The sequence below is a fragment of the Pyricularia oryzae genome, chromosome 3 (assembly GCF_000002495.2).
Source record: "Pyricularia oryzae 70-15 chromosome 3, whole genome shotgun sequence".
NCBI classification, from domain to species: domain Eukaryota; kingdom Fungi; phylum Ascomycota; class Sordariomycetes; order Magnaporthales; family Pyriculariaceae; genus Pyricularia; species Pyricularia oryzae.
This window is the reverse complement of record NC_017849.1, coordinates 5,291,150-5,312,568: the sequence shown is the minus strand read 5'-3', so window position 1 is coordinate 5,312,568 and position 21,419 is coordinate 5,291,150. Positions and strand designations below refer to the sequence as shown.

The window sequence follows — 21,419 nt, the reverse complement described above, 5'->3', positions numbered from 1 at the left end:
CGGTCTCAGGTACAGTTCAAGTGCCAACTACTATGCACAAATGAAAAGCGTGTGTCGCTTGTTTTCTTTTTTCTTTTTTTTTTAAAACTTTTTTTTTGCTTTGTTTCTGTCGGCTGCGGCCAAGCCTCTCTCTCACTTTCTCTCTTCACCCTAAAGCTGACAGGGAATTTGCCAACCAACAACCAACACCTAGGTAAGGTACCGCCTAATTACCTGCTTGGTCAGTGTCACCTACCTGGTCGAACTGCCAGATTGTAGTTGCCCGGGTAAACTAAGTACCAGCCAGCAGGCACTTGGTCCTGGCTTCCATTTGCTTTGCACTTGTACTTTGTGGCACACCATCTTAAAACTGGGCAAATCCTGATCGACTCAGCGAGCAAGCCGCGACCAGAATAAAAAGTAAATACAACCAGCAAAAGAATAAAATCCCGTGTCCTGGTTCGGTCCCCTACCTTCATCCGGTAGTTACAAAATTCGGCGCTCAAGCCTCTCCACAGCAAGCACGAGGCAGCAGTTTGATTTGTTGGTGGTCTTTTTTTTTGTTGGTTTGTACTTTGTAATTACAACCTTGACACACTTGTCGGAATTTCACTACCGAGTTTTGGCGCAAGTTTGCTGGTTTAATTGCTTTTTTGCGAATACCAGGGGTTTTGTGGATCAGTCAAGGGGGCTTCTTCACACCATCTTTTTTATTCTTTTCATATACGTACCTATTGGTTTGATTCACACAAAGCCTGTGTGTGTGCTCTGTGGCTTTGGAGAGAGGCGATGGCATCCAACCCTCAATTTGCAAGGCTAAATGGTGCCCCCACCGCGGCTTCTGTGCCCGCCGGCGACGACACGTGGGACGAGGCCAAGTATGAGGCGAGCCTCAAGCACCTGCATGAGCTTCATCTTCAGGCAAGTGGAAAACAAAGGGCTCCCAAGTTGCTATGCCCCATGCGGGCATGACCCATCATTCCATCGAGGCTCCTCTCGATGCGTCGGCATCTTGATTCTTATCCACCCACCATTTATATCTTACAAAGTAGATGAATTCAAGTCTAACCCAGCCGAGTCATCAGCTACGTCGACTTCGAGCCACAATCCCTCGAATGATCGCCCCCGCCACGGAAAATGTTGTAAACCGTGAGTTCTGTCTTGGGGGTCTCAAGTGATCTTTATCGGCCCGTCGTCGACCATACTGACCAAATTTTGTTTCCACAGCTGCGGAGCTCTTTCCAGCCCTGCAGCAATCAATGGCATCCGGAGTCAAGGACGTTAAAGACTTCAAGGACTCTATGTCCAGTAGGGAGACCAACAAGATCATATCACGAGCATATCAAAGCAGACAAAAGAACCCTCTCCAAATCAAGCCGTGGCGGCCAAAGGACGATTCAAACTGGGCTCAAATGGACCTGGACTGAGAACCTCGGCTGGTTTCTGTCGTTGTTGTTTTTGTCGTCCTCGGCGCCCCTGGCCCGCAATGACTCTTGAACAGGCTCATTCTCGACATTTCGATGCTTCTACTGACTTTTCAGCAACTTCATTTACGTCATCTTGCATGTTTTTATCAATCAAGTCATGAGCACTGGCTTCTGGGATATTTTTACTATCTCTAATCACAGGAAATGCCGATATCAAGAGGATACACCCTCTAACTCTAGTAATAAAACGATACAGTCCTCGTTCTCGTATACTTATTAGGCGTTACAATTCATCAGCAAACAACAACGACACGTTACTTGAACGATCTTCGATGGAGTTGTGTCAGATAACAATGTCCGGGGTTCCAGTCTGTACTGCCTCCTCCGTGAGTGCGATGCCATCCACTACTTGAAGAGGATTCTCGCCAAAGTGACCCTCTTCCTCCTCTATGCGTTCCATCTTCGTCTTTGGGCGCAGGTCGTGACTAAGGTCAAGATGTTTCACAACCAAAGTGCTGGCAGACCTGGTATCACCGTCGTTAAGTGCAAATACCTCATCAAAATCCGCTGGGGGTAGCATCGTTGAGCAGGCAAATTTGTATTCCTCTTGGCTGAAAGGCAGGCCGAGACCTACGTCACAGGCTTCCTCCGTCAGGTACTTGAGCCGATCTTGTTCGAAAATACAAGCCGGCAAATTCCGTGGTATCTTTTCGCCCAGGTCATCGGCGGAGCTGTGGACGATCCCACCTGGTACGGTCTGGAAGACTTGCTGTCGAACAAATGAGTTGCCCCTGATGGAAATAGGACTATGAAAAGAAGGAGATGCCGATTAGTAGAGTGCCCGAGCAGTACTGTGAGGGTCCCCGGGATGGACAGGTATATCTGTGGATGGGGCTGGCCTACCTGCGGCCATCATGGGGAATGACGGTGCTGCCGCCAATAGCTTCACCTTGGTCGTTGCACTCGATTAAAGGCGGCGTAGGTGGAGGGGTCCAAGGCGGCCTGACTACCTCGCAACCAAAGAAACCGCTACCAGCCTTGGGCTCGTGACTTTCATTCATAATGGAACCCAGAGGGTATCCCACCGCATGGCTGTGTTGAAAGTCAAAGTTCTGCTGAGGCGGTGGGTATGTATTGAGCTGGTTCAGATGTGACTCGATCAGGTCCATGAGATTGAACTGGGTATGGCTGGCTGGAAAGGGTTCAGGAGGGCGCCGAAGACCAAGATTCCTAGTGACATTTGGGTCATACAGAGGTCGAGAGGAGTATGCATGAAAGCCAAACCCCAGCGCTGCAGTAGCCGGCACGTCTCCATTGACAATACCATTCAGGCTCAGGTAGCTCCTTTCAGCAAAACAGGGACGACAGCTGTGGCAGAACTCCATATCGCACTCCTGCCTTGGTGACAATACCCAAGGCTTATCTGAAGTATTTCCAGCCTGTGCTGCCGAAATTCTGGCTGCCACAAGGGCGTGTTTGCGTTGAGCAACGAGCTTCTCGATTTCTTCCTCGGTATAATTGGCCTTCTGCTCCGCCGTCATCTCTGCGAGGATGGTTTGTCTGTCTGCAGTTGTTCTTCGGTCCGGGCCTCGCGCGGGCGGCTTGACAAGCTTTGCGAGTCCTTCTCCGAATTCATCCCAGGCGACAAAGTTGTCCTCGAAAATGGCGTTGTTCAACCTGAGCTCAAGATCCTCGACACAGTGATAGACATAGCCTTCGATGGGCTCACAAAGGCAATTCGGGCAGACAAAGTTGTCGTCATGGAAGCGTACGACAGTTGAATGTGTACAGTCTCTGCGGGCTTGTCGTCTATGTCGGTAGCTCGCTCGGGGCCCGGACCCTTGTTGCCAAACAACTGGCGGGTCAGGGTTGGTAGCCGATGGGAGTCTCCTCATGGTAGGTAGTGGGCGAGCACCAGTGCCATCTTGGTCAAGGATAGGATTGCCTTTGCTGCTTGCGATCAATTCATCTTCTGGTTGTTCGAGTTGAGAGTCTCGATCGTTGCGAATGCTGTCATACGATGTCATTTTGAGTTGAGTTCTGGGGATTCTATAAAACGATACCCGATCGGAAAGTAATGAGAAGTTGATCTCGATGTCAACTGAATGTCAGAATGAGATGTGATTGATATACATGCCATTCCCTTGCAGATCCAAGGTCATCGAAGTGATCGAGGATACTATAATACAGCAAGTCAAGACCTGATAAATATCCGTACAGCTGGCTACAGCTTGACTGTACTCAAAGTTCGTAATGTCATGCGTCTATGTGCGTTGAGAGCATTTGTAGTCAGGCTTCGGTGGTGGTATTTGGAGTGACCAGCGTTAGAATACAAATTCCTGAGGACTCACGGTCCACTGGGAGTCTGTCTGCCTGGGCCTGCCTCCTGTTTGACGTTGAGCTCACTTCTCCGTCAGGACGAATTTTGTCTGTATTGGCCGTCCATGTACCCCGATCTGATAGGCTATCCTGACCGCCCGTCCAGCTCTCAATCTACAGCTTCTCGCTTTTTGGTGCCAGTTGACGGCGGGCAGACGATTTCATAGGAATAAGTTTGCAGTTTGCTCGGTGCGATTCCCGCGTCGGCAAACAAATATATTTTTTGTTGGTCCAGGTTGGGTTGCCACATTTACCTATGTCAACAATCGGCTTGGACAAGATGGAAGGATTTCCAACACGATGAGCGAGCCCACCCGGCTTATAACATAATCGATTGTCAATAATAGATACCAATATATGTTGATAGTGAGGTATGCAACGATGAGAGAAGCTAGCTGAGCGGGTTTATTTCGCATACTGCACACAATGCATGATGGACATTCAATGCGTTAGCGCACGAATGCATGTTGGAACTTCAAATCTCTGTTCTCCATCGCCAACTACTTGCTTGACATCCACATCAATCATGTGAGAGGCCAATGGACAATGTATAGGTAAGGTATTAGTGGAGGTTTTTCTCCTCGCCATCCCGTTGTCGTACATGGCAGCTGGTTTAGTCATTAAACTCTGAAGCAATTGAGCCAATCACCGACATTGTGACCGAACTTGGGCTGAACCAGCAAATCCCTGTCTCCCGCCGAGCGAGCCCCACCTCCAAAATGATGGAAGTCAATGCAGCCGCGGTTGTCAGCCAGGTCAGGTCGCGCCTGCCAAGCTACCTCCGCATTGGATTGACGAGGGAGCTGGCCGTTCTTTTAACCAAAAGGCCAGCCAGAACCCCCGGTACGTGCAGTGCAAAATAATTAACAAATCCCACTTGATGCAATCAAAACACCGCCAAAATACCTGCACCTGAGCCTCGAATGGGTGCAATCGCGAAATCAATCACTTCAAAATAGCACTGTAAGTAATCGCGTTTTCAATTGCATACTTTTGCGTGTAGCCAATTGGTGAGCGCGCTTGTCAAGACGAATTGAATCCCAACAGTGTGCCCAGCGGTACGCGTTGTCGGGGCAAACAACAAGTCAGGATGGGACGAAAACAACAAAAGCGGTGCGGCGGTAAACAAAAGCTTTGCCTCGCCTTGCGAAGCCACCGCAGCCAGTGCGATCTCTCCACTTATACACACCGCATCGAATTGCATCGCATCGTCTCTCAATCCGACTAGCTTCAATCGCATAGGGCTTAGACTTTTTGTTTTTGCAATCCATACTTACAACTTTTTCTTAATGTCTCCCTAGTGTTGTCATTGTACACACAGAAAATCGGATCCCGACCGACCGACCCGACCCGACCACCTTACGCGCCAGCCTGAGCGACCCGACTGCCCCTCTACATATCAATACAAGTCGGCGCCATGTCTCTCAAGATCGAGCGAGACACGTTCGAAACGGGCACCTCCACGGCCGCCAAGGTCGCGGAGCAGGTGTCGTCAAAACTTTCCGAGGCCCGTGATGCTCCCCTCCCCGGAACCAGCGGGAAGCACCCCGTCTCGGCCGCCGTCGGCACCGTCCTGACGGGTGGTAAAGCAATGGCCGGCACCAAGGGCTACCTCGCCGCCTACATCAAGCAGCTCGAGGACAACCCGCTGCGTACCAAGATGCTGACGGCTGGAACGCTGTCGGGCGCCCAGGAGCTCATCGCCTCGTTTCTCGCCAAGGACAGGAACAAGCACGGCAACTACTTCACCAGCCGCGTCCCCAAGATGGCCGCCTACGGTGCCCTGGTCTCAGCACCAATGGGTCACTTTCTCATCTGGCTGCTGCAGAAGGCCTTCAAGAACCGCACCAGTCTGCGTGCAAAGATCATGCAGATTATCGTCAGCAACCTCATCATCGCCCCGATCCAGAACTCAGTCTACCTGACCGCCATGGCTCTCATCGCCGGCGCCCGTACGTACCACCAGGTTCGTGCCACCGTCCGCGTCGGCTTCTGGAGGGTGATGAAGGTTTCTTGGGTTACGTCGCCCATCTGCCTCGCCTTTGCCCAAAAGTTCCTCCCTGAAGAGACCTGGGTACCCTTCTTCAACCTCGTCTCTTTTATCATTGGTACCTACGTCAATACCATCACCAAGAAGAAGCGTCTCGCAGCTCTTCGCAAGAAGCACTTTGGTGATGGCGGCCCCGGCGGTCGCCCCAGCTCTCTCGGCGGCCGGCCAGAGGACTACCCTCCTATGGGTCCCAACCCACCTTACTAGGCGAGAAGACGTACGAGCTAGGTTAGCGTTCAGCATATTTGATGCTGCCATGGCGTTGCGGGGACTGGCGGTGGTGCCTTTTGAGAAGAAGCAGGGCCTGATTGGATAATGGCGTGATGCCTCCACGACCTGGGAACGGAGGCGAGATAGGTCGCAAAGGTACAACTATATTTATGTATCGCCTCCTGGGCATATTGTATTTTCTTGGCACATCCAGCTTTCTATGTTTGATTTTTCGGTAGATGAAGATACGCCAATAATAGTGATGTTCGATACCTGAGGTTTCGTCAAGTGCCGTAATTCAAGGGGAGGCCGCTAGTCGAAAGTGACTTCCACGCAAGCCTGCTTGGGTGATTGCTACCTTAGATTGGTTTTTCGGGTCGTAAGCGGTAGACCCTCGGATTACTTAGACGACACTCGGAGTGTTCGGTGATGCCTTCTATTCTGCTCCCTTGCCCCGTCCCGACTTTCTTTTTCTTTCGGATGCATGTGCCTCAATCAGGTGCTAGGCTCATCTTCAACCTCGATCTTGATGCCCATGAGGCGATGATATTCAGCTGTCCTTTCCAGTTGACTTCCCCGACTTGCTGAATATGGCTTCCGGGCAAAGTCATTATCCACAATTGCGTATTTGTCGACTTGCTTGGCTTATCAACGTGCCATTGTCTCTGCTTCACCTCTCGTGAATACATGGAGGTCCAGGGATGGTCATCCCTTTCTCAGGCAGACGGGTTCAATGGCTCTTTGAGCGACCCCTGCGTCAAGCCAATAGACTTCCAAGGCTTTCCAGCCACGAGAACGACTGGCCTCAATGACGTCCCTTTCTGGATTCTTAATTCCTGGTTCACCATTACTCACTCTCCGTTCGACTCTGCCTGTGGGCCAAGCATATAACTAGGACTCCAATACTCCCATTCCTCACTCTGCTTGTCGACCCAAAGCATACCCTCGCTAAGGAGGTCTTCGATGGCAGTTTGCGACCTCGGTCGGGTCCAGCGGAGGTTCGCCATGAGCATGGAGATGCTCACGTAGCCGAGCACTTGCACCGCCTCAAGCACGGCACTCTGATCCGTGTTCAGCTCCTTGGGGATGGAGCGGATGTAGGGTTTGCTGCCGACCTTGATGATGGAGTATGCAGACCCAAGGGGCTTTAGTGTCCCTACGGCCCGAAATATATCGTCCCTGACAAGTTTGTGAGTATGTGCTCTAGACAAGCGCCGAAGTTAGTGGTGCAACTTACTCCGTGACCTCGGCAGAGCCCTCACTCCTGCTACGCTGAATCATCTCCCGGACCTTCCTGACCTCGAGCAGCCCGCCGTTCTCCCCCCTCGTCTGGCCACAGACCTCGACCACGCGCACGGCGAGCCCAAAGTAAAAGTCGTTCACCGACCTCCCCAACAGTTGGCCCCAGACGGACCCGCCTCCGCTCTTGCCGGAGCTGGAGCTGGCGAGCGGATCGATGCCGATGGCGGCGCACATGCGGGCGAATTGGGCGCGGAAGGCCGGGTCTGACCGGATATCCTTGGCGTGGGTCTGGGCGAACTGCTGCAGCAGGGACCGGAAAACCTCGAGTTGTGTCTGCAGGGCCTGCGCGTTGGAGGTCCGGAGGGCCGAGCCGTGGGTGGCGTACTGAGCCGATGTCAGCCGGCTGCGGTCAAAGGCCGCGAGGCCGACACCTTTGCGGGACATTGTCTGCTTTGGTTGGTTGAGTTAGGGATGGAGTTTGGTGGTTGTGGAGGTCAGGATGCTTTATTTTTCTCTCCCGTGAATAGATGCATGTCACGCTATTGTGTCAGAGACACACGAGTAATCCCGAGCCAAGCTTGAAATAAATGATGCAATGTTTAGTACGTATATAGCAAGAACAGATGATCGGACTGACCAAGCTCTCGTCTATTACATATGTTATATGCCTCCTTCTGAAAGACAAAAACCGGAGAAGGAAGAGAGCTATTGGCCAAGAAAAGAAAATAATATTGTATACAGTTTAGTCCAACGTAGATGGCAACTAAACGACCGCTTCCTAATCTACTTAGGGAAACAACTAAGATAAGTAGACAGACAGACAGACTGACTTGGTCACGATACTGGAGAGGGTGCCTTGGGCGCGGGGCAGTAAATATGGGGCATCGGAACAGAGTGGAAACCAACTACACCAATCAACAGCAGGTGGATTTCAACTTGTCTCTCGTCCCTCTGGAGCACGTGATCCCACACCAAAAACCCTACCAATATGCAATTCCGAAGTGGGCCCCCGAAAAAAGAGGGAAACGAAGAACGACTGCTTGTTGGACATATCACCACCCAACTCGACGACCCTGCGATTCCCCCGACGACCATTCATTTTCTTTTCGACCCTCCGACCGATCCGGCAACACCCGCCTCACACATCCACAGACACCGCAATCATGTCGTCAAACAAGCAGAGAGTCCAGTGCTTCGGCAAGAAGAAGACGGCCACCGCCGTCGCCCAGTGCGTCAAGGGCCAGGGCCTCATCAAGGTCAACGGCCGCCCGCTCAACCTCGTCGAGCCCGCCACTCTTAGATACAAGGCAAGCACCGACATTTGTCTGAATTTTGGATTTGCGCCCGTCCCGCCCCCCGCTGGGAACTTGGAAAACGGCTGCCCCGAAGACCGATTTCGAAACCGCCCAAGGAAATATGCGGGAGGTCTCTAGCGGAGGGGGAACGGGCGCGCGGGGAGGAAAGATTGAAGAAAACGCGGTTGGGGACTGTGGCTAATTGGGTGCGATTTGGGAACAGGTTTACGAGCCTCTTTTGGTCATCGGCCTTGACCAAGTTGCCAACATGGACATCCGTGTCCGCGTCACCGGAGGTGGTCACACTTCGCAGGGTATGAGGAGAAATTTTTGCAACCCTTGCAGACACCGGTGTGACTTTGTGAAGGCGAAGCATACCGTAAAGTTTGCACACGATTCGTCATGAGCCAAGCTTTCTAACGTATTCCTTTTCGTCGTTTCTGCAGTCTACGCAGTCCGCCAGGCTATCGCCAAGTCGATCGTGGCCTACTACCAGAAGTTCGTCGATGAGCACAGCAAGAACCTGCTCAAGCAGGCCCTGACACAGTACGACCGTACACTTCTTGTTGCCGACAACCGCCGTTGCGAGTACGTAAACCCTGCCAGCCCCTGGTTTCGATTGTGGTTGTGGTGGTGTCGGGAGAGAGGTGGACAGTCTCGTTCATTCATGTTCCTCTATGGAGGCACATGGGAGAACGGCTATCAATGTCCATCCTCTTTACAACACTATTTCGACCTTGTGTCTGCGATCTTAGTCCAATACTTACCTATTATCCCCTCATTACAGGCCCAAGAAGTTCGGCGGTCCCGGTGCCCGCTCCAGGTTCCAGAAGTCTTACCGTTAAATTTTGTCTCCGGGTATACCACGTGGAGGATGGAGCGGAGGCGTGCAACGGCAGGGGAGTTTTGGACTGGTCACGATGCTTATTGGTCACACTGTCTGCTTTTTCTTGGGGCAAAAGCACGGCGGTCTGACGCTCAGAGCCAGCCGCGGGCAGGCAGCAAGTTCGATCCATCACTTGCTCCAATACACGGGGCTGGCTTTGGCAATCTTTCAAAGTCATGGAGTCAAATCGGATGCCTTGATCGAATTTCCTGGCCAAAAAAGGGAGGGTTACGGATGACCCTTTTTATTCATATTTTTTCTGCTATTTTGCATGGCATGCCTGGTTTCTGGGCTGGGTGTAAAGGGTTACCGGCGAAAATGAAACGCAATGAGATCTTGAGCAATGCTTCGACAATGGGACTTGATGACCGATTAGGAGTTGTGATTTAAGCCGTCATTCCGTGTCCAATGGATGACGGGAACCTGAGTGTCGAGACTGGATGATACCCCTTTGGCTGAGATGGTGGTCCTCTTGTATGGAAACCATGTTCTTGAACGCATGTCCACTTTCCTGTCGTATTATATCAGTGCTGGGGCACAAAGGGCAGCGCGAACATGCAACCAGGCTTGGGTTGCTATCTTGAAATTGATACTGATCATGAGCTACTAGAACTAAATCCGACTTGGATCGAAATCAAGTAGTTAGAACCGGTGAAAATACCGCAGAAAAGAACAATCGATCAGCTCAACGAAAAACAAATACCAGCTGTTCCGAATCTCACAGCTCAATATCCATTCCATCCCAAGTGCCATCACCAACTACGAATTCCACGAGACCAGCCCGATCTCTCGCCCATCGCCATCAAGCTCGACTACCACAGGAAGATACTCATCATCGTCACTGTCTCCATCAGCATCAGCCTCGAGACCAGGCCGTCGCTTCTGCTGCTGCCGTTGTTGCGACTGCATCGGGCCGTCCTCGTCGTCATCCCCACCCGCCGCCGACCCCTCAGGCCCCTGCGGCGGCACACAGTCACTCCTCAGGTCCCAGCCGTACTTCCAGAACCAGGCCTCAAGATCAGCAAACGCATGCCCGACGGCTGCCTGCGGCTGGGTGATGGCATCGCCGAGTCCCAGGAGCGACTCGTTCAGCCACCTCTTGTAGAGCACCAGGGCCTCGCGCAGGCGGCTCCTGCTGCTCTGTGAAAGGCTGTCCAGGATGCAGTGGGATGCTGCGTCGTCTTCTGCGGAGGCGGATGAAGAGGAAGCATTGACATAGCGATCACTATAGACGAGCTGCGCGTGCAGAGCCTTGATCAGCGACCGCACGAGTGCCGGCCTGTCGACGACGAGGCGGTGCGCGCGCAGCAGCACGCGCAGGACAAAGTGCAGCCAGTAATCGAGGCACGACGGGTTGCCGAGGTGGACGGCGGTGAGGAAGGCGAACTGCAGCTCGCCGACGACGTCGGGCTCAAATACGTCCTCGCGGCGGTCCATGACCGAGGTGATGAGCGCGGTCGTGTCGGGGGATGTGGTCTTCGCGCCCGTGGCGAGCTGGTTCAGGTCGAGCCCGGGATCGTCGCGGGGGAACAGGAACGCCAGCTCGCTGCCGACAACGGCCTTGAAGAGCTTGCTGGCCTGGGCAAAGTTCACCTCCCCCTTGGTCGTGTCGGCCGTGTCGACCAGCCACTCGCGCGTGTCCGGGAGCAGGCAGCCCGTCACGCGCCGAAGTAGGTCCTCAGTTATGCAGGACGTGAGGTGGTGCCATATGGCGGTTTTCTCGATGGCCAGGTCCGGATCCAGATCCGGCATGTCCCTGCTCGGAAGGCCCTTGGGCAGGGACGACAAGGGCGAACGGCCACCGTCTTGCCGAATGTTGTAGGGAAGCAGGTTCTGGTAGAAACTTGCAATATTTTCCCTGTGGCTCCTGGCCTCGAACAGACTAGCCGGCTCGCCCAGCACCTCGTTGTACCGATCCCACTGCTTGACCCTCACCATGCCGGCACCCCCTTCCTTTGCCGTGACGCACCAGTAGCCACAGCGCGACATCTGCTGCGGATCCGCCACCCAAACCAAATGCGCCCCGGCTGGCAGACCGCGGAAGCCCAGAACCGGACGGGCAGTCTCGATGGTGAGTGCCGCCATGTCGCAACCTACCGTGAAGCCCTCGAGCAGGTCGAGGATCAGGAACACATCCCCCTCGCCGAGCAGGTCCTGGGGTGACAGGGAGGGCATGCCATCCGTGCTACCCGGTTCGGTCTCTTGCCCGGGTCCGGGCTGTTGATGGATCTGTAGACTTCCATAGGGGTGGACTCCAGTGACGGGCACCGAGACGTAGGATTTTGCACCCGAGGCTGCCGAGTTGGATCTTATCAGGGGCCTTTCGGCCTTGTCGGGTGTGGAGCTGGTTTCAGTCATGTATTTTTGTTCGTTTTTTTTTTTTTCTTTTTTTTTCGGGAGGGGAAGCCTTGTTGTTTTTCCAGACTTAAAAAATTCAACTGTCCGTGGATATGGTCAACGGTAAACCATACCTCTTCCTCCCTTCCGTCCAAAGCAACACAAACTGGTGGTACTATATTCTTATCGTTTGCAGGTGTAACAAAAAGCAGCGTTTTCAGCTCTTGCTTGCTCCCTACGTCATTCCGCAATTAATCCGAGAGCCGATCAAACAAAACCGCTTGATTTTTTACCCAATCCAGTCCAGAGGACGCTCGCTATTGGTATTACTTTGTTATCTCTGTTAGCGCAACCGTCGTAAGGGTGGAGGTGATTTATTTGACCTTGGGGAGGACGGCAGATCAAGATCGATGGATGACGGACTTGGCATGAAGAGAACCGGCGGGTCGCTTTTGCTTGTCATGCATGGGAGTTCTTGGGTAGCCTTTTGTTTTTTTCTGGTGTGAATTTTTAATAGTTTTTTGTTCCTTTTACTTGACGAACCAGCCCCGCGATTGTGGCCCAGAGTTTTGTGATTCGCTTGGTTTTTATTATTATTTTATCAAATTTTATTTTCCTACTTCGTACTTATTTTAATCTGTTCTGTTCCTTTTCTTTCCTTTCATCGTGAAACAAAAGCTTCTAGAAGATGTTCGAACCTCTTGGCATATCTACAAATCGAGAGCATTTTTTAATCCGATCTTGATTAACTGTCAATCAACTGTCAGTCAATCGATTAACCTGCCATAAAAAGTATGTTAGTCAGAGTTAGTATATAAAATCATACCAATCGTTAGATATGTATCAAAACCATATATTCTGGTCAAAAAAATGACAAGAAACCCCACCAACCAATACAACAAATACAATATAACATCCGGAACATGGAAACATAGAACCTATTCTAGTCTGGGACAATGCAACCGGATACATCCGCCCTTTCCACGTCCGATGTCAGGTGGCGCATCACACTTACACACAAAACAAATGCCTGATACGAACTTGCTACAATCACACCCAGGCCAAAAGGTACCACGCACTTTGTTCTCTCCCCCCCCCCCCCCAAAAAAAAAAAAAAAAAAAAAAAAAAAAAAAAAAAACAGTAAAATTGAGACCGGTGAGGAATTTTGAAGTGTCCACCCGCACCTCGTCGTGGTGGTGGTGGTGGGGGGACTAGAAAAAAAAAACTAGACAAGCAGAGTAGCACTCGGGAAGAACAATTCTAGCAAAAAAAAAGCAGCACCACCCTCCCCCCAATGCCCGGCAAGCCGCATGCCGACAGTGCGTGGTGATGCAGCCAAGACGAGGCGAAATTCAGTCCCTCATGTAGCTATGACGGCAAAGGTTTAAAATGAAATAAGGGCACAGCTGACAAAAAAAAAAGGGTATGGTAATCTGCGTGTGACAGGGCGAACAAATGTACTACGTTAATACTATAATATACTATAATAGACTAAATACCTACATATCCTGCACCCAGCCATCCTCATCTTGCACGTCACAGAATCGGCTTGTGCTCAGACACCCAAAAGTATACATGGATACAAGGCAACGGCGCCCTGTACGTGTTTGGACGACCCTGAAATCCCATCTCGTCTCACAGCCCACAAATAATTCCCTGGTTCCTGGCTCCCTTGTCTGTATATCATCGGGTAGTCTGCTGCAGCCGCCTTGGGCCAACGATGGGATAACGCCGTGTTTACTAACCGTGTTCGCCATCTGCACCTCCGCAGCCCCGTTTTCCAACCGGATATGCTGTCATCTCGAACGATTTTGTGTCGATGGATCAAACAAAGCAAATATTTTAGCCGTTCCTCAAGTGGATGGTTTCCTTCAAATTGTCCACATGCACCAATACCGTGAGTAGCCGCAGTTATCAAGATCATGCAGTGAATCCAAGCCCGTTTATTACTGTCATTGCTGCTAGAGTGCCTTCAATGCACTTATCTCGACCACTTCTGCTCAGCTGGGCCTGGTTGGACTCCTGCTTCAAAACCTTTATGTCATCCATCCCATTGTCTCTACCCATCCCGACCGTTCAAACCTCAAGATGCATCCTCATAACAGATGCTTCCTTCAGTGGAAAACTAGTAAAAAAATAGTACTGGTTCCAAAGGAGCTGCCAAAAAAATACCATAAGCGAGACAAGAGAAAAAACACAAAACAGAAAATAAATAAGGCAAACAGAGAATAAAGAAAAAAAGAAGCAAACACCCCAGAGACATTAGGGACTAAAAGTATCGCGCGTGCGAAACCTCTTATAAGATCGTATGCCATGATACAATAAACCCTCACAGCAGTGGCGCTCGGGTTGCTGAGACCAGCGAAATGCATGTTGCCGTGTACAAACGCCCTCCCCCCTTTGCTATGCAGAAAGAATGTTGATGATTGTTAAGAGTCTGACATTAAAACGAATGGGTGGCCTGGGTATTCGATGTTGGCGTTCGTCTAATGCGGTTATAATTATTGATGGAACCAGGTAAGATCCATTGTTGCGTCTTGTAGAGGATGACAAGTCTGCGTCGCGTGTCGTCATATGAGAATCGGGCCATTTAAGGCAGACTGAACAAGACTCCAGGCAGAACACTTCAGAACGGCCCATACGATACGATGGTGCTTTTGTCATCGTCGTCGGTCGTCCAGTCCGTCCACCTCTTCTTGCCACCAGACCCCAGAGCCACGACTGTCTTCACATCCTCAAGTGCTTGGAATCCATGCCGTCTTCTGCGCATCAGATCGAGCCACGGTTAGTGCAATCAAGTTCGAACTCTGGACAGATGGGCGATCGAATAAGGCCGCGTCTGCCCGGACCCATGCTGGCGGTCAAAACCACTAACGTTGATTATACATGGCCTGGTTGGACCCTCCGTACGGCGAGGCCGGCTGGTAGCCTTGCATGTAGCTAGCGTTGTAGTCGGGGAGTGGCTGCTGTTGTACCGATGTCGACGTAGCCGCTGGATACTGGCCTGCTTGGTAGCCGATCGGGGGCAATTGTACGGCGCCACGGGCTCCGGCGTAGCCATTCGATGATTGAGATACATCCGAACCAGCCTGGCCTTCGGTTGAACCACCTTGGCTTTGGGCCGCTTGGCGCTGGCGTTCCTCGTCTGCCTTGCGTGCAGCCTCTTCCTCCTTTTTGCGAGCCTTCCACTCTTTGCGGATCTCCTTAAACTCTGTAGAGATGTAACCTCGGGTTAGTATGCCTTGTTCCGCCATTTAGATTCTAGTGGCGCACGTCTAGTGGGTGGGTGCTGCCATGTTGCGATATCATGCAAAGGTAGACGTGTTGTGCATGTGGGGGCCCAGACGCATCCCGGTATAGTGGTTCACCCTTGCGGCCGCTAGCCGGTGGAGGTAATGTGGACGACCATCTTTGACGTCAAACCTTGGGGTCTGTTTCGGGAACCCTTTTGGTGCTATGAATAACCTGCCTGGCCCTGCCACAAAGTACTCACGAGACCAGGCTGCGCGCTTTTGGCAATAGGCGCCAAAACCCAAACAGACTATACTTAAAAGTGAGGGGTGAACTCCGAATGAAATAAAAAATAAAGTACTCGCCTTCAGGAGTGCGCTTTTGACCATGCGACTGCATGGTCACATGCGCGTTTAAATGGTTTAATGTGCCGTAGGCTTTTTCACAACCTTGCCATCCACACTTGTACATGCGCTCAATTTCTTCGTATCGTCGCCTAGGGCGTTTGTGTTGTTGCGCGCCGGGTATTGGCACAAAAGAGTAAACCTGCAGAGAGTTTGCGCCTCATGTTAAAATCATAGTTTCCCGGTCCGCTTGCGCATAAGCAAGACACCGATAACTAGCGCCGAGACCAAAACCGCCGCCCAGAATGCTAATCGCCTGCCGTCTGCCGTCAAGAGGAGAATGAGAAACTAACCTGGTTCGGTCGCGCCTGAGGCGGTGCCGAGGTTGGCGTTTGCGGGAAGACATGATGGCCGGGTGTCAGCGGGGCGCCGTGCTGCTGCCCATACCCAGACCAGTCGGGTCGCGGTTGGGCATAGAGGTTGCTGCCGGGGTGCGCGTAACCGTGCGACATGTCCTGCGAAGGGGGCCCGTACGGCGAGTATTGGGCGGGAGCCCCATACGTTGGGCTAGGAGCGGCGATGGATGGATCTATGGGTGCACCTCCCGTGTCAGACTTGATATCCCGCTGGTGGACAGCCGGGTAGCTGCGATGACGTGCATCCTGAGGCAGGGATGCGGACGGACTTGTTGGTGTTTGCGCCATACCTCCACTGCTGCCACTATGATTGCTAGCCGGGTGGTATGATCTCTGTTGGAGGTGGTCCGGAAAGGAACTCGACCGCGCCGAAGCTGGATATACGCCGTACTCGGACGTGGGTGTCGCCGAGGCCGAGTAGTTGCCTGGATTGTTTGAACGCACTTCTTGCTGCGCAGATGCGTTATATTGCGCAGCAGACGAGGTATCTACGGTCACAGATTGGGCCTCAGACTGGTTGTCGCCGCAGTTGCTAGGATAGGGCGAAGGCAAACCTGACTGCGAGTAATCCGACGCACTGCGATCCATGGATGGACCTACAGACGTTGCAAGTGTCGGGGTGGTCGCGTCTTGGCGTAAGGTTCCCGTCTGTGGGGAGCCTGACCGATGCAGGGTGGATGAGGAAAGCTGGTGGTGGTGCTCAACGAACGCGTGACGAGGCTGGCGTGACGAGGCCAACATACTATGTCTATACGACACGGGTTCCCGCGAAAAAAAAGTGATCAAGGGCAAAGAAGCAAAAGAGTCAGAAGGAAAGAAAGAAAGAAAAAGGCCGGAGGGATTTTAGGTCTCGGCCAACACCTAGTAAGTCCAGGCTTGTCAGAGATGGTCTGCCCCTCGGCTTGATTCGATCTTGAGATCCGGCGTAATGGGGGTCGTCAAGGTTGGAGGATGGGGGAGGAATATCTTTGGTGGAATTGTCTTTTCGCCTTATGATCGTTCTGGTGTTGGATTCGAAGCCGGAGGAGAGACCGGGCTGGTTTTCTTGTGCTAGAAGCGAGGAACGCGCTGCATAAAGACTGTTCGTCACGAAGCTTGGGTACGTACAACCCAGGTTGAAGACGGCGGAAGACGCCGGCTTATCAAGAATCGGTTTCGACGGGCTCGCCGCTCTCGAGCTGGACCTGGCTGGCTGATCCGCGATCGACTAGGCCAGGAGAGACAGAGAGCAAGCGCCGCTACGCTACCCCCCTCAGGGTATCTCGACAGACAAGTCTCTCGAGGATGGAGATTGTCGTCGAGCTCGGACCTTTGACGCTCAGGAGACTGAGTGACTGACTGACTTCACACGACGTGTACCGTTCCGTTCCGTTGCGCAAAGCAGGCAATGTTCACGGGTGGTGTGCGATGAGATTGGCGGTGGAGTTGAGGATGAACCAAAGTCTGGCACTAACGAGATAGCGCGAGGCCAATCTGCTGGACCGCCGCGACCCTGTTGGCTTGCGCTTGCGCTGTCTGATGGACTGATCCGGTTGCAGATAGTAGCGGCTTTTCCAGGGGTGGTGCTAACGACAAACTTAAAAAAGGTTCCGTTCAGATTTTCAAGTAGTGCGTGCCAGATGAGCTTAGCCGTGCTACCGGTTGCGATTTTTTTATGAGAAAAAAAAAGTTGAACGAGGAAGCTAAAAAGCGGGGAGGAAATAGTTCCAAAAACCGGCCTCTTTTTTTTTTTCTTGTGTTAAATGTTCTGTTATTTTTTTCGTTTTTATTCCCCCCTAGCAGAGATGATGACACCAAGTTTAAGGGACTGGTAAGGGTGTGTGCGAAAAAGATGTCTTTATACGGGCTGTGCTGGTTGGTGTCGGCACGAAAGGCCGGGTGTGAGAAAAAGAGAAAGAAGCGGCAGAAGTGACCGAACGAAGGCAACAGGCAGGCGGCACTGTAAGTAAGTAATAGTAATTCTAAGGTAGTTGTGGTGTACGGGCACGGCCTGGGGCTGGGTTGGTTGAGGAAAGCAAAGCAGGTACCGCTCTCTCAAGGATGTCCAGGGAATGTAAAGGTAAGTAAGGTAAGGTAGGTAGGGATGGTAGGCAGGTACAAAAAGGTAAGGTAAGGTTGGCAGCCCGAGGAGCTGGTCTCGTCTGGTCTAGGTATCGCGGCCGTTTCCCTGATCAGTTGTGAGTGCAGGCCAGCCCCAGAGGGAAAAGAGCAAATCAAAGGAAGAAGGAAATTGTGGACTAAGATTGGTCCAGGGATTCTCGGAAGCTATGGGCGGGGCTGATTAGTCTGAAAGGCTGAGAAATCCTGGTAGGTCAGAGTTGAGTCGCAGGCGCTGAAGGGCGATCAGCGGAGGCGTTCTGGGACCAGGGCTTCCCACTAAAAGTCGCCGTCTGGTCGTGCGTGATTGTATGATGTTTGGCACGGCGTGGTCCTTGGTTATGGGGTTCTTTTTTTTTTTTTTGTTTTTTTTTTTTGTTTTTTTTTTTTGCCTTTTTTTTTTTGCCTTTTTTTCTGCCTTTTTTTGCTGCTCTCCTCCGTCGCTCTTCCGGGCCCAATTTGTTTTCTTGCTCCCCAGTGGCGTTTTTTTTTCTTGCATGCGCGCCCTAACTAACTTCCGTAGACTGGGTGTAGGTTACTCGTTTTTTTATGTCGCGTCTATGCCTGTATAATGCGGTGTAGATTTGTTCACATAGACGGAAATGTACGTAAGGTGAGGAAAGATACCTAGCTGGTTCTGGCCGAGACCGACCTGTATGACTGCACCGCCTATTCTGTTTCTCGCTGGTTGTTTACCCGAATCTGACCTGGCCTTTTTTTTTTTTTTTTTTTGAGTTTTGCAAATACTGTCTCCCCTCCATCAAACTATATGGTCTTTGATCTCATTTTGGAAGACCTCGATCTCGACCCATCATGACTCTTGTCTATATTTTTGACAGTTTACACTGAATAATGTCCTTTTTCCCGCTCAAAATCCAAACAAACAATACTTATAGGCTGTGATCAGTCTCTCGATGAAGTTTGGAGGGGCAAGCCAAAGCACGATATTGTGGATCGCGCATGGGAAGGAATCAAAAGGGCGTACACACAGTATCATAAGACACACCTCCTCGTGGAGAGTAAGAATAAAAAAAAGAGTAGTACTACGGAGTAAGAATTTACCTGCCCAATGCCAAGGGGGAAATTGCTTGCCGGGAGCCCCACACTGACTTCACCACGACAACACGAGTCGTGCTGCCAGAGACGGGCAATTGAATGACCGCGTCACCACCCAATCTGGATGCCTACTCGCGAGTTCGCGGGTTTATGTCAGCGGAATCCTTGAGTTGTTTCAATTTTTGGGTAATTATTCCATGTAATTATAGAGTATAGCCCATGACATGACGATTTGAGAGATGAGGAAAAGGGAGAAACAAGATCCAGACTTGGCTGGCTGGTTTGACAACTTTGGGGCTGCTTGGGGCTTGCTCCCCTAATTGGGTTGGGGAGGTGACGTGCATACGGTCAGCCACGGAAGTGGGATCTTCGAAGGCCACAGCTCAGGCGCTGGGCCACTCGAAACAAAGCAAGACGCCTCCAAAAGGAGTAAATCCGCATAATGTGACGAGGCAACGCAGCAGGTAGATTGAGAGAACGAGATAAAAGGCTAGGCACACGAACCGGGAGAGGAGTCAGGGAGCAAAAAAAAATCATTAAATAAAATATAATCAAAGAAAAATGCCAAAAAAAGAGATACATTCAAGCTCAGGAGGGGCGAAATGAGAGGCTAGTACGTTGTTTGTCGGCGGCGATGCCCTCAAAACCTGGTCCTTGAAAGGTATGGGCCGCGTCGACGACGTGGGAAAATGCCCCCCCCCCCTTGTCGCGCGAGACACGAGTAGGGGTAAGGAATCCCCTTGCAATATGCCCCGCCAGGCTGCGGTGACGGTACCGGTGGCTTAGCGTACTGTGAGTCTGTGTGTCTACATGAGGTGCGCAGCAGTAGGGTACTCAACACGTAGCTAGGCCGGTACTAGACAAGCAGTAGGTAATAGTTGACGACAACCGGTGATGTTGAGCACGAGCTATTTGCGTCACGACTGGAATGAGGAAGAAGGACCTGTTTTTTTCTTGATTGCATGCGAGACAAGTTCAATAGCAGCGAAAGCGACGGACGTGCTGCACCATAAAGGACCGAATTCTGGCGAGACGCGATCTTCCTGACCGCTGGCAGGACATATTGGCAACAACCCTCAATACCGATTTTGGCGATCTGCTAACCTTGGAGGGATGAAAGTGCCTAATCGGGAGAAGGTGGTTTGATCTTGACAAAAAAGAGATCCTCATACTGTATTTTCCCCCCCTCCTCCGGTTAACAATAAATGTCGCCATAGCAAATAGCGGCGGCGGCTCTGCTTTGATCGAGATACAGGTGGTAAATGCAACGCAAGTAAAGCATGGATTGTAGCTATTTTGACCACCCTGACAGTGTGGCTTTCCTACAACACAAAATAGGCCTAGAAGCTGAAAACGTGTACCTACCCATGGTAGCAGGTACCTGACGTGGTAGCTACCTTGGCCGTCCACTTTGGTGGGTAATGTCGCGGCCACCGACTGCTTGGACCGCTACGGTCTGCGGGGCTTCTGGGCATTACTATGGGAATCTGAGGGGCGGATACTTGCAATAGAGAATCGGGGGACAGGGATGCGTGTGAACTAAGCTGTCAACAAGCACGTCGATGATCTATGGTGATTGCAAGAGCGAGCGATCAAGTTAAGCCAAATCAAAGCAAAACAGGTTTAGCGCGAATTGTACAAGAGCAGGGTGGATCCAAGTTGGTGTTAGTCGGGTGGCTGTGGTTCCACTCGACCCCTGGGGCTGGGAAGGATTTCCGACCGAATTGTTACCGGTACTCGATATGTCGCAAACTGTATTCAGGATGGACAAAATAAGAATCCTGTAAGGTCTGAACATGGGCATGTCAAAAAGTTTTGTCTATAGGAGATCTGGTTGTGGTTCCATCCAGTGTCTGCGCGCACATGTGTCTGTCTACGTAGGTAAGTTTTTCTTCTTTTTTTTTTTTTTTGGCATGCTTGTGTGTGTGTGTGTGTGCATCGGCTATTCTGCCATTCCCCGATTTCCATCTTGGGTACCCACACCATCTAAATTTCCAATGGGTACCCTGTCCTGGCGAAAGAGCGAGCCATTCTGAGAGGGTTACAAGGGTCTATCTACCCTTTTCCTTTTGAAAGGGACGGGACTCCGGGGGTTTGGAATGCTCACGGCTGTAATTCCGCTCACTACTCTGCTTTATCCACAGCTGGCACCCGCCAAGACGTCCAACTCATCTCAATGTTTTGCAGGGTGCCGGAGGGACGAAACGCACGAGCAACGTTCAGCTGAATCCAATTCAGGTCTCGCATCAGGGCTGCAGACCCGTTTTCAAAGAGCTGGGCAGCGGAAGGGTGAAAGAGATGCAGTAGGGCAGACGAAGTGGTATGGTAAATATCGCTAACAGATTGCCGCGTATGCTGTGATTGTTGCGAGGATGGCATGACCTTACGGCTGCAGCGAGCCAGTCAGCAGAGCCCACTTTATGCCGAGATGGATGTGGTGGTGTGCATGGCCAGAACCGGATGGAGTCG

General features: G+C 51.6%; 7 protein-coding genes across 7 annotated transcripts; 3 read left to right on the top strand and 4 right to left on the bottom strand.

Moving 5' to 3' along the window:
* Window positions 1–20: 20 nt before the first annotated feature.
* Window positions 21–1,731, top strand: MGG_05294 (uncharacterized protein). Its single transcript, XM_003712807.1, has 3 exons — window positions 21–900; window positions 1,065–1,128; window positions 1,207–1,731. Exons 1-3 carry the CDS (start codon window positions 769–771, stop codon window positions 1,404–1,406), a joined length of 396 nt encoding a protein of 131 aa, XP_003712855.1. The 5' UTR covers window positions 21–768; the 3' UTR covers window positions 1,407–1,731.
* Window positions 1,732–1,743: 12 nt separating this feature from the next.
* Window positions 1,744–3,870, bottom strand: MGG_05293 (uncharacterized protein). Its single transcript, XM_003712806.1, has 2 exons — window positions 2,310–3,870; window positions 1,744–2,212 (listed from the first exon to the last, which is right to left on the bottom strand). The coding sequence occupies exons 1-2, from the start codon at window positions 3,431–3,433 to the stop codon at window positions 1,750–1,752; spliced, it is 1,587 nt and encodes a 528-aa protein (XP_003712854.1). The 5' UTR covers window positions 3,434–3,870; the 3' UTR covers window positions 1,744–1,749.
* A 705-nt stretch (window positions 3,871–4,575) lies between these two features.
* MGG_05292 (uncharacterized protein) lies at window positions 4,576–6,323 on the top strand. Its single transcript, XM_003712805.1, has 2 exons — window positions 4,576–4,748; window positions 5,087–6,323. Exon 2 carries the CDS (start codon window positions 5,203–5,205, stop codon window positions 6,040–6,042), a length of 840 nt encoding a protein of 279 aa, XP_003712853.1. The 5' UTR covers window positions 4,576–4,748; window positions 5,087–5,202; the 3' UTR covers window positions 6,043–6,323.
* Window positions 5,690–8,074, bottom strand: MGG_05291 (ELL complex subunit Eap30). The gene is made up of 2 exons (XM_003712804.1): window positions 7,283–8,074; window positions 5,690–7,224 (listed from the first exon to the last, which is right to left on the bottom strand). The coding sequence occupies exons 1-2, from the start codon at window positions 7,729–7,731 to the stop codon at window positions 6,897–6,899; spliced, it is 777 nt and encodes a 258-aa protein (XP_003712852.1). The 5' UTR covers window positions 7,732–8,074; the 3' UTR covers window positions 5,690–6,896.
* A 171-nt stretch (window positions 8,075–8,245) lies between these two features.
* Window positions 8,246–9,879, top strand: MGG_12892 (40S ribosomal protein S16). The gene is made up of 4 exons (XM_003712803.1): window positions 8,246–8,594; window positions 8,806–8,896; window positions 9,029–9,170; window positions 9,370–9,879. Exons 1-4 carry the CDS (start codon window positions 8,451–8,453, stop codon window positions 9,425–9,427), a joined length of 435 nt encoding a protein of 144 aa, XP_003712851.1. The 5' UTR covers window positions 8,246–8,450; the 3' UTR covers window positions 9,428–9,879.
* A 134-nt stretch (window positions 9,880–10,013) lies between these two features.
* Window positions 10,014–12,385, bottom strand: MGG_05288 (uncharacterized protein). Its single transcript, XM_003712802.1, has one exon. It carries the CDS (start codon window positions 11,824–11,826, stop codon window positions 10,228–10,230), a length of 1,599 nt encoding a protein of 532 aa, XP_003712850.1. The 5' UTR covers window positions 11,827–12,385; the 3' UTR covers window positions 10,014–10,227.
* Window positions 12,386–13,685: 1,300 nt separating this feature from the next.
* Window positions 13,686–18,319, bottom strand: MGG_05287 (uncharacterized protein). The gene is made up of 5 exons (XM_003712801.1): window positions 16,088–18,319; window positions 15,735–15,970; window positions 15,403–15,583; window positions 14,682–15,017; window positions 13,686–14,568 (listed from the first exon to the last, which is right to left on the bottom strand). The coding sequence occupies exons 1-5, from the start codon at window positions 16,536–16,538 to the stop codon at window positions 14,534–14,536; spliced, it is 1,239 nt and encodes a 412-aa protein (XP_003712849.1). The 5' UTR covers window positions 16,539–18,319; the 3' UTR covers window positions 13,686–14,533.
* Between the last annotated feature and the right edge of the window lie 3,100 nt (window positions 18,320–21,419).

Excerpts from the sequence above, each read along its gene's own strand:
- MGG_05294 (XM_003712807.1), top strand. The coding sequence starts at position 769 with ATGGCATCCAACCCTCAATTTGCAAGGCTAAATGGTGCCCCCACCGCG. Across the intron at positions 901-1,064 it reads TGCATGAGCTTCATCTTCAG|CTACGTCGACTTCGAGCCAC; the intron begins GCAAGTGGAAAA and ends CCGAGTCATCAG. Across the intron at positions 1,129-1,206 it reads CACGGAAAATGTTGTAAACC|CTGCGGAGCTCTTTCCAGCC; the intron begins GTGAGTTCTGTC and ends TTGTTTCCACAG.
- MGG_05288 (XM_003712802.1), bottom strand. The coding sequence starts at position 11,826 with ATGACTGAAACCAGCTCCACACCCGACAAGGCCGAAAGGCCCCTGATA.
- MGG_05291 (XM_003712804.1), bottom strand. The coding sequence starts at position 7,731 with ATGTCCCGCAAAGGTGTCGGCCTCGCGGCCTTTGACCGCAGCCGGCTG. Across the intron at positions 7,225-7,282 it reads GGCTCTGCCGAGGTCACGGA|GGACGATATATTTCGGGCCG; the intron begins GTAAGTTGCACC and ends CAAACTTGTCAG.
- MGG_12892 (XM_003712803.1), top strand. The coding sequence starts at position 8,451 with ATGTCGTCAAACAAGCAGAGAGTCCAGTGCTTCGGCAAGAAGAAGACG. Across the intron at positions 8,595-8,805 it reads CCGCCACTCTTAGATACAAG|GTTTACGAGCCTCTTTTGGT; the intron begins GCAAGCACCGAC and ends ATTTGGGAACAG. Across the intron at positions 9,171-9,369 it reads GCCGACAACCGCCGTTGCGA|GCCCAAGAAGTTCGGCGGTC; the intron begins GTACGTAAACCC and ends CCCTCATTACAG.
- MGG_05293 (XM_003712806.1), bottom strand. The coding sequence starts at position 3,433 with ATGACATCGTATGACAGCATTCGCAACGATCGAGACTCTCAACTCGAA. Across the intron at positions 2,213-2,309 it reads ATTCCCCATGATGGCCGCAG|TCCTATTTCCATCAGGGGCA; the intron begins GTAGGCCAGCCC and ends TTCTTTTCATAG.
- MGG_05287 (XM_003712801.1), bottom strand. The coding sequence starts at position 16,538 with ATGTTGGCCTCGTCACGCCAGCCTCGTCACGCGTTCGTTGAGCACCAC. Across the intron at positions 15,584-15,734 it reads CTCAGGCGCGACCGAACCAG|GTTTACTCTTTTGTGCCAAT; the intron begins GTTAGTTTCTCA and ends AACTCTCTGCAG. Across the intron at positions 15,018-15,402 it reads TCAAAAGCGCACTCCTGAAG|AGTTTAAGGAGATCCGCAAA; the intron begins GCGAGTACTTTA and ends ACATCTCTACAG.
- MGG_05292 (XM_003712805.1), top strand. The coding sequence starts at position 5,203 with ATGTCTCTCAAGATCGAGCGAGACACGTTCGAAACGGGCACCTCCACG.